General features: G+C 32.2%; 1 protein-coding gene across 2 annotated transcripts; it reads left to right on the forward strand.

Annotated features, from left to right (window-relative positions):
- Positions 1–821: 821 nt before the first annotated feature.
- LOC123545658 (uncharacterized) lies at positions 822–10,906 on the forward strand. Of its 2 annotated transcripts, none has more exons than XM_045331971.2 (5): positions 822–1,001; positions 5,640–6,348; positions 6,797–6,837; positions 10,116–10,289; positions 10,501–10,906. In XM_045331971.2, the coding sequence occupies exons 2-5, from the start codon at positions 5,754–5,756 to the stop codon at positions 10,555–10,557; spliced, it is 867 nt and encodes a 288-aa protein (XP_045187906.2). In that variant the 5' UTR covers positions 822–1,001; positions 5,640–5,753; the 3' UTR covers positions 10,558–10,906. The 2 variants fall into 2 exon arrangements, with proteins under 2 accessions (XP_045187906.2, XP_045187907.2); XM_045331972.2 differs by having other exon boundaries at positions 5,706–6,348.
- The last annotated feature ends 1,362 nt before the right edge of the window (positions 10,907–12,268 follow it).

Here is a 12,268-nt window from a genome sequence, read left to right on the forward strand (position 1 = left end):
GCATTTTTATGTCCCACACGAAAAGAGATTCGACATTGAAAATATTAACGCGCACAGTTTCTGTATATGCGAATGCTGTTTACGGAAGATCCGTACATGTATATTTGTTAAATGAAAGCTGCAGTTAACATGTAGTCTATAAGATCACATTAAAACAATCCCGAAGATTAATAATGCAAAGCATCCTAATCAAATATATTTAACATAGCAATATTCATAATTAAATTGTCATGCAGTAATAGTTGATTGTTGAATAGCACACAGTGGCAAATTTCTTAGCTCATATGTTATTTATATACTAGTGCTTTACCTTATTTGTAAGGTAAGCACATTTCATAAATCACCTGTTAGCTAGTATAAATATGCCTTATTACGTTATTGCTTGCGTAAACAAATGCAATGAAATTGTAGATGATTAGCATTTCCCAAGTTATTACTTATGTCAACACATACCTTGACAATGACTATTATTTCATATTTATAATATGTATTCATTAATGAGCCGCACCATGACATAACTAATATTATGTTAGTGCATTTGCGCATCCGCAGTCTGGTCAGGATCTATGCTGGTCGCTTTCAAAGCATTTTGCATTTCGAGAAACCTTTAGCAAACAGCATGGATCCTGCATGCATCCTTATGCAGTCTGGTCTGGTCTAGATCCATGCTGGTCGCAAATGCACTGTGTTGGTTTTGTCATGGTGCGGCTCAGTTATTAACTTACTGTTAATTCGGGTTTCTAAAATCAAGCGCAATATAATACATTTTCATCCAACTGGAATCTTCAGTAAAAAACAGAAACCGAGCTAGAATTATAGAATTTTGTAAGAGAGACGGCATCGACTGTATAACGCTATCCAATAGATGCAGGTTTGTATTCAAGTTAACGTTGTAACTTGCCAGAGAGTATCTACCACTAATAGTTTGTGTCTTTGTCGGATGTAAGGTAAATTAGACGGACAAAATCGTTTTATAAAACAATTGGATAATAGTTTGTATAGTAAGTAATTATAATATTTTGACACATTTATACATTTATCGGTAATATAAGTTATTATACTCTACAAGAAAATAAATATATTTCAATGATAGAATTCTACCATTATTTTTTATTGTTTTGCAAAATTTATTTCCGAAGTGAAGATTTTCTTAATTTCTCTTAGTTACAAATGAGACAATGTCATGTATGTTTCTGCACCATTGTAAAGACTAGGTGATAAAATGAACTTAAATATTTAAGATATATGGAGTAGTTTTAAATTTGTCGTAAAAGTATAGATTTTGATGAGGCATTCCATTATTAATATCAGAAACAGTTTTAAGATTTCAATTATTATTATATTTGTTAATGAATCGTTATATAAAACTTTGAAGAATGATATTTACTAGTTAATCAGGAACATTTCAATTAAAATGTTTGAAAATTTTCAAAAGAAATATTTTTTTCACTTAGATTGTGATTTTGCCTATTTTCCACATGGGGAGATACATTTCTGGCCATAAAATTAGGATTATTACATATACTGTATAAGTGGTTATTTCCGCGGGTCGAAAAGTTAGCGAATTCGGAATTTCAGACATTTGGCGTGCGGAAATATTAGCAAATTCCCTTTTTCCAACTTGCGTAAAAATAGCTTTTCGTAAGAATCACTAATGTGTCTGGCGTAATAATTACATTTTTGCTGCATGACAGCATTATTATCCCTTATATGGAGCCAGTGAACGTTCATATATAAAAGAATGTGCTACACATTACTAAAATTGTTGTTTGTTTTTTCTCTATAAAAAAATAATTACTAGAAAACGTACTAGTATTTATTAAGGAAAGCAAAATATATGTAATTATCAACCTGAAAAAGGCTAACAATATGTATTGAAGTAAATCCTTTTGTTACATTTTGTAAAGGTGTGAAATGCATTTCTAAAAGGCAGTATGTTTTTTCGCTTCCATACTCGCCTATGTCAGTTTACGGTAATTAGCTTTGCTAGTTTTGTATCTGTCAACAAATGAATGGAATTTAATCAAATTATCATCTTTACCTTTTAGAAATATAATCAAACAACTCGGGCTTTTTTGTTTTGACGTATTTAAGGCCTAAAAAGGTAGCTTTAAAAACGTGTATAGTGTACAGACAGAGACAGAGGGTCAATTTCTCTCGTTTACTACTGGTGTTTTTATGATGGATTGACTGATATTTACGCTGGAGAAAATGTCAGCGAATTTTGTCAGTTCGCGGAATACGCCAATATACTTCGACCTTGCTAACTTAACCACCTATACAGTATCTTAAAAAATTAAAAACCCTTCTTCTAACATCGGAGAAGATAAAAATGATATATATTACTGTTTTTATCAGACTGTTGCTTTATAAAGCCATAATTCAGGAAAACCCTCTAACATATATGGTAAATCAAACAGTGGATCAAATATCAACGAAGACATAAAACTGTTTAAGTTCCGTATTAAAGGCCCGGACCTCCAGATTTTCAATAAAAACGAACTGTCATTAAAATCTAAGTTTGGTCACATTATGAACATTAGAACATGAGAGTTTTGTTTCTAAACTGTCTTAAAATGCCAAATCAAGACAAAAACATGCCCGAGTCGGGAATCGAAAACGAGCCGCCACGGCAGTTAAACTTTTTCTGCGTTCTTGATTAAAATAAACACGGAAGAATACGCCCTATACGCTATATTCTGTTAGTAACTAATTCTAAAGTCTTCGTGTGAAATATAGCAATAATTTTCTGATAGCTTAAAAATTCCCCTTTTTGTTGTCGTACGCTTTGGAGGTTTAGTGCTGTTAACAATATTCGTTTGACAAAGTATCTTAAACTTTATGAATACAAGTTTGATTTAAGAAAATAAAATATGATTTTATTTTGCTTGTAATTTTTGTCTTTTTGATTTAGTTTAGTTTAGTTTTTTTTTGTTAAGGATTTTTCATTTTTGTAAAAGCCCAGCGTTCCTATAAGATGCTCATGCATAAAGAACATGGCAGTACTCTTTATAATAAACAATAACATGAATTCATAATGAGAGAGTTTCAAATAAAGGAGAGAGTTTCAAATAAGCTTTCAGCTTCCTACTCAATCCTGTATGCCTTTTTGATATATGTACATGTTTTAAATGAATTGTTATTAATAAGATATTGTTTAATCCACAGTGATATGTAAACAGCTTTTCTAATTAAAGTATAAGAATATACAAAATATACAGTAATTTACAACCTTACTGGATAAAGTTTATTATTTCAAAGTACTCCTTCACTACCAAAGTTAAAGACGCATTTCTAACAGTAATTTATGTGTATTTTAACAATTGTAAATATATATAATAGTGACAGTGACAATTTAAAACATGCGAAATGATAAAGTTAGTATTTTATTTGTATACTAGACCCGAATTTCATAAATGGAAATATTAACGGAAAACCTATTCTACTTTATATCAACATAAAATTATGTTTTGTGTATTAGAAGACTTAGTACTGTGCATTCAAATTATAAATATACATACATAATATAAATGTGCATAATCGCTAAAACAGGAAGTTTTGTGACAAACCACTGTTATTTATAACATATATTTATGAGTGTATCTCTAAAGACACAAGCAATTTATATACCTAGTAATGTTAAATATTTCTAATAAGAAATTGGAAGTAATTTAAACTATGTAATGATAAAATATTTTGGAGAAAGATTGGATTTGGATAACTTTAAGAAACAAAACGAAAATTCTTGACTGACATATTTAAATCTACTTCAGAAAAAGGTAGATCTATTTCTTCGTTGACAGCAAAAGAATTTAAAATTCAAATTATTAGAATTAGTTAGGAAATGCTTAAAGAACAATCAATATGGCGAAGAAAGAGAAGCACCTTACATCCCGAAGGCTAAATAAACATATCGATTAAAACTTTTTCATCTTCTAAAATCTAAAGCTCTTCAGGCGGGGTAATGATTTGCTTGGAAAGTGTATTGATGATGTACTTCTTGCATTAATTATACTCAGATGCATCCATGCATTGATTTTTCCATTGTTAGATCATTCCACAAATAAATCATTCTAATAGAATCTATAGAAACATCAACAATTTGAGAATGTTTTAATTGAATTTACCACATTCTTTTTGTAACAGATCTGGTTAATAGACTCTTTGTTTCGTTTTGATATGAAGACAAATCTTATCATCAAATATCATGGAAATATAATTGGTTCGTGTGTTCTCCTGGTAAGAGTACTCAGTGATATTTATACATGGACTCAATGTCGTATTTATTTTTGTCCCTTTGAATCATGCAGTAATTTGTAATAAAACTGTGGTGTGTGAGGTGTGTTCCATATATAAGAGCCTCTCATGATGAAACTCGATCAAACCTATCGATGCTTTTTATACTTTCAAAATATCTTCTCATCTGTATAATTCATATTGTCTTTTAATTCCGAAATCGTTCGTGCATTCGTGTAACAGGAAGCAGTTAATACAACACTATCACGTTGTTCAATACGAAATTAACCGAGGCAAACATCAATTAGTTGTCGGGCAATTTATATCAAACATTCAAAATAGGTGATTGTCATTTCTAAACGTTGTTTAAACCTGTAATCGTGTTTTATGCATCAGTTTGAGAAAACTCAATTTGGACACACCTTTTGGAACAGACACAAATAAACCGAGTCAATATCAATTTGATAGGTTTCACTGTATGCCTCTTAATGATTTTTTTCATACTAATTTATTCAGAGTTTTGTTTTCACATTTCTGAATAATAGTGTCAAACTTTCACAATATGCGCCCGTTCCCAGTTTTTAAATACTATACTTATTGAGAAGAACAGTTGCCAATGTTGTCAACTTCGGCTAATTAAAGGGTGCGAACTCCAGAGCAGCAAATACTGTCTTTCTAGTAATTGAAATTATCCAAGATATAAAACTGCAAAACTCATCACGCCCCTAGCATCTCATTAAAATTCTTCGAAATGAAATGGAAAAGCAATATCATGGCTAAAATATTTGAACAAATATTCGAATTTCCAAAATATTACATGATTTAGTGACAAAGCGCAGAATACTAGGAGAATGTTATTTATTTTTGTCGTTTTCTTTAGAATTGACACCTTGCATTTTCTCAAATATAATGAACAATCTGCTGGGTTGAAATTTAAAATGGTAAGCATTTAAAATAGAGTTGCAAACTTTCAACTCATTCATGTTTTTTGCCAAAGTTCTTTTAAATGGCATAATGTCAATACCATTTATTAGTTTACAAGTTCTAAGCAAGCGATTCAAAAACAAGAACAATATGACAATTTTACAGATAATCCTTTTTACAGAAAATGGGGATTGAGTTTCTCACCAGTCTGTGTTTGTAGATGACAAAATAAATACTTATATCGGTAGACTGTCTCAGGAAATCGTATGCTATTGCACTACTTGAGATCATAAAGCTTCTTGAGAATATAATGGATGGAAGAGATAAAAAAGACAGATGCATATGACGTCGACATTTATCAAAACAACATATGCCAATATGCTATATCCACAACAAAGACAATTAAGGTAGCTTGCAAGGTAACTATTTTGAAGCATTAAATCGTATTTGATCCAGGACTGAGTTTCTTTTCATTTCAGGTTTTAGCAAATTTCAACAGATCAGCATGAAAAGGAGGTGTTTGTGACTTTTACAAGCATTTTCAGGTGAAATAGAATATGCTGCCTAATAACCCAGATTAAAGAAGCCACAAAATGCTGTGTGGAGCAGTGACAATAGCAATTGTAATTTCCGTAACTGTTTTATTTCCTGGAAGTACATATACAAAATCAGCAAGACACAATTTAACATACGAGCTTCATTATAATGTAACGACGAGGGCTACAGAAATAATAATTCAGAATGAAGATGTGACACAAGTTTTAGACAAGGAACCTGGAAGTTTATACAATGTAACAGACAATATGCTAGGAAGAGACAGAAATGATCGGACAACCTGGTCAGACGATGCTGACAAGCTTAATGATACAACAATTGAACCGCTCACTCTCAGTGATGGGTACAGTGACCCTTATCTCTATGGAAACATGTCACAATTTTCTGACATGCATCAGAACAATATCTCAAGCCAAGAAAATATGACAACGTCAAATGACAACGATACTTTTACAAACGAAACATCTACTACGCAAGAGACAAATACACATGAAAGTAAAACTTTGTTTCCTGGAAAGGTGCAGGATCAAAGTAAACACAATATTCCATATCACACAAGTAATGGTGACGATCTAGTTCGGACGTTGATGTTAGAACGGAAGAAGATACACTTGCAGCATCATTTGCAATTAGGTAATATTTCAGATGCCTAGTAAGTCATGCATCACTGCTTATGAAAATTGAAAACCAATTGATTTTGTGTTAAACGCTGGCATATTACAAGGATCGTGATAACACGAAAACTGATACTCCTGTCATTTTGCTTTAGAATAATCAGCAGGTATTGGTATTAAAGCATTCCACATTTTACTGCATGATTAACTTGAATTTAATAAACAAAGACATAATTTGGCAGTCTTTATTAGCAAGGGACATGCAGCGACTTTATTGTGACATACCTTTGTGTAATTTGCTCGCTTAGAATAACGACATGAAGCATGGAAGTAAATGAATTGTGATTTCAATTGTATTCATAATAGTTTTCAAATACGGGATTTCTTAGTTTAGCAATGTTTTAATTACATTTCACCATATTTATTTTGATACAGAATACCAAAATTTTAAGTGTGGTTACTTTCAGTACCAATGGAGGACAAACCTTTGGATGCAATGATGATAAAGGTATAATTTAAATATCTTACAACAATTTCGATGTTTTTGAATATTATGGTAAACATTTAAAGCAAATGACATAAAAGATTCAGTATACAGTATAAGTGCCTGCAGCCCCAGTCTGGTATAATGACTTAGGAAACGTTTAAGACAAGCACACAAGTACTGACGAAATCTTTCTCTGATATTTGAACAAAATTTCAATTAAATCACTAAATAATATAAAAAAGACTTGCACATTTTACAGTCTTTTTTCTATCAGAACATCCCAACAAGTTTCACTTTTATAGTATTGTCTGTCGTGACACGTATGATATAAACTGTGAATTTTATTTTATATCCCAAAAACTATTAACATAAAATTAATTGTTGCCGTTTCCTTTATGTATTTATGAACAATATATCTATCGGATAATATCAGCATTTTGATATTTATAGCTTTTTTACGACATATTTTGAGCTATGAAAGCGGCACCAGCTGCAGTATTTTTCCATAATAATTTAATAATGACTTATTCCGGCCGCAGACCATTATTGAAATCACCTTTACTTCCTGCAAATATCTTGGGTGAAGGTCACTTAAAAGCTGATTAAAACTGTACATTTTGATTAGTGGATGAAAAAATGACATGTTTTGGAATGGAATTATAGATATTATTTTCTGAGCTGTATTGTTAGACAGAATAATCCGTTGCTAGAGCTTACGTCATAAACCTGAATCCCCTCGGCAGTGAAACGGCGGGAGAGTTCGACGAGAGTATATAGCAGTAATTCGATAAAAATGTGCTTTCGTGGCGAGAAAAGTCCCTAATAAACAGATTCTAATTTTCATTTTTTCGCGCAATTGCGCGTTTACTGGTGGCCAAGTGGGTATAATTTCACTTTAGGAATATATTTTACATAAGATAAAACACTTTTCATGCTTATATTCGTATATTTACTGTTGTTTACTTAAAAACGAAAGTAGGATGTTTATTTTGTATTTTTATCTGAGATGTGGCTAGTAGGATTCTAGTTTTGCTAATATTTTGAAATTATTTTGGGCTCACCTTTAATAGTAATTATTACCTTAACAAAAAGGCTGCAACATATTTCGAATAGAGATGGTCTTCAAATTAAAACACGTATATCACTTGTGTTCTAATGGATTGACAAAAAATCCACAGTAAATGTTATACAAATATTAAATTGTGTGAATTGTAGAGTAAACCAAAATTATGTCCAATGTTTCACCAAACAGAACTGCAATAATAAAGATACAATGATAAACATTGCACGAAATCACTGCTTCTTTGAATAATTTATTACATACATGTTATATTAAGAAACAAAAGCACTTTTGAAAAGGGGCGTTTTTTGTTTTCTAACCACTTTCTCGCCAATAGTCATTTCTCAAGGGACACTTTACGTGTGTAATTAGTAAATCCAAGAAAGATTACACTCGTTCCAGTAATTTCGAAAAGTCGATTAAAATTCACTTACGTCTCAGCATTTTCTGTGAAGTAAGATGGCTGATTTCTGCCATTTTGTTATTTCGTTCTGTCTCAGCGACAACGACCAACGCCGTTAGGGCGACCCGCCGAGCGACGCCTCGCCGAACGTCGCCTTAAATTTTTTATATGATTTATATCAATAATAATTTTTGTTAAAGTAAAAGTATTTTGACAGACATTCATAATTGACTTTTACATAAAAATGTTAGCTAAATTTGTACTAAAATGGAAAATAGGTTACAGCAGTGGTTGCAGGTTTGCCATTTTCAATTAAAATTGTAATTTGCTTTTAATTCAAAAATCGTATCAAGCTAAATGTATTTATATATTGCCATTTCGAAAAATAATATTATTGTGCACTTGTAGATTCTTTTACATAATTTCATTCATTCATTTATTCTAAATATCTGTTAAACGGGCGTCGGGTTCCGTTCCACTAAATTGTTTTATTGCGACAAACCAACTTCAAGTTCATGGGGTGATTGGTCATGACCAGCAGATGACCCTTTTTGATTTTGAGATAAGTAGGTCAAAGGTCAAGGTCACAGTAACCCGGAACAATTGAACGGTTTCTGGAAGATAACTCAAGAAAGCTTGGGCCTAGGATCATTGAGATTAATAGGGAGGTTGTGACAAGCAATTGACCCCTATTGATTTTGATGTCAGTAGGTCAAAGGTCAATTTCACAGTGACCTGGAACAGTTAAACCATTTTAGGACGATAACATAAGAATGCTTGGGCCTAGGGTCACGAAACTTAATAGGGAAGTTCACCATGACAGCAGATGACCCCTATTGATTTAGAGATCAATAGGTCAAAGGTCAAGATCACAGTGAGCCAGAACAGTAGAACTTTTTTGCCAATTAACTAAAGAATGCTTTTGTCTAAGATCACATTTGATACAGAAGTCACTTATGAATAGTAAATGACCCATAGTTATTGATTTGTTGTCAGTACGTCAAACGTTCAGTGCACAGCGACCAAATAAGTTCTGTTCCTTGTGCAGTTACTGAATGCATCAAGGGGATATTTCGTATTCTACGAGCTCCTAAAACTCACGTTAATAACTTATGATGTACATAAACAGAAGGAATCAATGAAAGCGATTAGATATGTAATTTATAGGTTACTAATATATCTATTCATCTTTCTAACAAATATAAAGCGGCATGACAAAATGCAAAAGTTTTAGAGATTTATTTATACTGGAGTTGACTGAGGTGCAATTGGTTTTAAATACTACCTGCATCTGATTCCTAATTTACTATTGTTGGTTAAAAGACTTGGCAAATCCCTTAGCATAATCATGTTGAAATCACTTTTTTACACTTTATGAGACGTAGCACACTTGATTATAAAAATATTTCAGTAACGATTTATTGTTATCAGTGTCCATGTACCTATCAGTACACGTTTCTATTGCATATGAATCATCGATATACCAGTTGGTTTAGGTATCACTGATGCAGCTATATCTGCAAATGATATTACATGTATTTAATGCATTTGAGAAGCAAGGACATATAATAAATGCCTTAATACCTCTCCGTGTAGGTATGAATATTGTAGTCATGTTAGTGTATCAAGTGTACATGTGAAGTACTTTAAACTTCGGATATATAATTATTGTCCTTTTATCTATCGATGTACTTTCTTGGATGCAGCTGTATTTGTACAGTGTGCTTGTGATGTATTTTGAGCCGTGGGTATATAATTAATGTTCTCTTACCTTTTCGCATATATTGGTTCATCTTAATATGTTATTAATATTTAAAGCATTTCATTTCGTTTCAGAACCAACGATATATAATAAGTGTCTTGATACCAATAGGTGTAGGTATGATAGGTGCAGCTATGATTGTGTGCACTGTATTGACCCTGCGGAAGGTTGCTAGGAAACGAGCTGTTACCTCCCCACTGGATGATGGCGCCGAAGTGGAAAGGCCTAATACACCATGTATTTCTAGCGTAAGTTAAATATAGTTAGTCTATTTGTAATTCTAATATGAATTACTTTCTTCCATAGGAAATATTTTCAGGTCATTAGACAAAACCGGAGTTTAAAACAAACAAGAAATAATTGAACTTGTCCGAAGTGGTGTCGGTCATAAATATCACTTTTGCATAATTATATAGAATAATAGATTATTCAACTTGTTTACATATATTTGTATTTCAGATTAGTACCGAGACGACAGACAAAGTGTTTCTATTACTTGGAGACGACGATATTTGAAAACTAAATTGTTTGATTGGATCATAGCCTGGTGCATATGTGAATGGACACAAGTACATCTTGACGACTTTACATTGCGTACGGAAACAGTTGTCGGTCTTTTAATAGTTGGACGATATTGCATATATTGCTTTTCAATGCATGATTATTGCAATAATGCAGTATTTATATTTTTGATACCCAACAGTTGTTTAAAGACAGTGTGGAATAGTTTATCGTTATACAGACTTCATATTATCAGCTAAGACTAAAAGTGTTAAGAGTCGTGTTTTTACAAACACACAAGACTGCAATGCATTTCGCTGTTACATTTCATTGATACTGTTCAATAAATACCGTGTTTGTTTTATATCGGCGTGCTGTTTTCAAATATGTTTATAAGTTTGAAATACTACTTTCAGGAATATGTCGGAAATGGAAAACTCTTTGTAAAAGATGAGATAGCCAGTAACATCAAACACAGTTTTCACATGTATTGTTTAAACAGTATTGTTTAACCAGTATGACTTAATTAGTGAGTAAACGCACACATTTTACAGCATATATTTTAATCATTGGTCAGATGATGTGCAATCTCATAATTTACTATTAGATTGATGAATAACACGACTTACCGTAATGCATTCATTAATAGGTAATAGAAGTAAAAGCACTAAAAAGATTACCGGAATTACATGTAATACAACGTTACTACAATAATATGAATAATTTGAATGAGCAAGGAAAGCAAACTAACACTTTATAAAGCTGAAAGACGGCGGGTTCCTAGATGTCAGCTTTATGTCAGACTGGTGCAATTCATATTCCTGGCATCAAAATATCCTCATTTTATAAGTGCAAAATTACCTGATTCAAGGGATGTGATATTACTTAATTACAATGTTAAAAAATCAAAACATTGTAACAATAATCACGTAAAGTCCCAGCAAGAATATCTATCAGTCAGTAAAATTTTCAAGTTGTACTTCAAAGGAGGCAAAATGACATGACGCGAATATGTTAATCCTGCTATTCGTTTTTATCAATCTCACATGAGGCGAGAAATATCCGGGAACAAACAGTGTTTCCTATTTGAAATGCAATCTTTACTTGCCGCATGCCAATTTAATTGAAACGCAGCGCTGATGGAATACAGCAAACCAAGTATTCCTAATGCTATACAAAAGGGGTTATTTTATTTGGCTGATTATGTATTAAAGCTATCTAGACGGACATACATCGTATTAGCAACCAACCGAAAATACAGGAAATACTGGGAAGCATATGAAAAGTTTTTTTTCTGTTTCTGATCAAACACCAGTTCATAACCTAACCTGTATAAATGAGCTTTGTCATTAGAAATTCAGTCAAAATACAGTTCACTTTGCATTTTGTAGCTTGTGTTTGTCAACGAAAAATGATGCTATAAACCAAAAAAATATGATTGCAGAATTCCGGTCTACACTGTAAGTAGCTATGAAAATTTACATTTGCTGCCTATACCCATCAATTTGATAGTATTTACACTGTGTTATTTTATGACCACTTTCCGTTCGACTGTCTATTACGATTAATTCAGAAAATATTGAAGTTTAGAGCTGTAGTCAAGATATCGGTTTTGTTGTTAGTTATGCCCAAATTCAGAAAATACTGAAGTAAAAGGTAGTCTCTCATCTGATACGGATTTCCTCGACAGCGAGTATCCCGTATGCTGTCACCAACAAGCAGTGTA

Source organism: Mercenaria mercenaria, chromosome 1 (genome assembly GCF_021730395.1).
Source record: "Mercenaria mercenaria strain notata chromosome 1, MADL_Memer_1, whole genome shotgun sequence".
NCBI classification, from domain to species: Eukaryota; Metazoa; Mollusca; class Bivalvia; order Venerida; family Veneridae; genus Mercenaria; species Mercenaria mercenaria.

What these genes read in the sequence shown, in the direction of transcription:
- LOC123545658 (XM_045331971.2), top strand. Translation starts at nt 5,754, where the DNA reads ATGCTGTGTGGAGCAGTGACAATAGCAATTGTAATTTCCGTAACTGTT. An exon ending in GCAGCATCATTTGCAATTAG is followed by an intron (nt 6,349 to 6,796) that starts GTAATATTTCAG and finishes GGTTACTTTCAG; the next exon opens with TACCAATGGAGGACAAACCT. An exon ending in TGGATGCAATGATGATAAAG is followed by an intron (nt 6,838 to 10,115) that starts GTATAATTTAAA and finishes ATTTCGTTTCAG; the next exon opens with AACCAACGATATATAATAAG.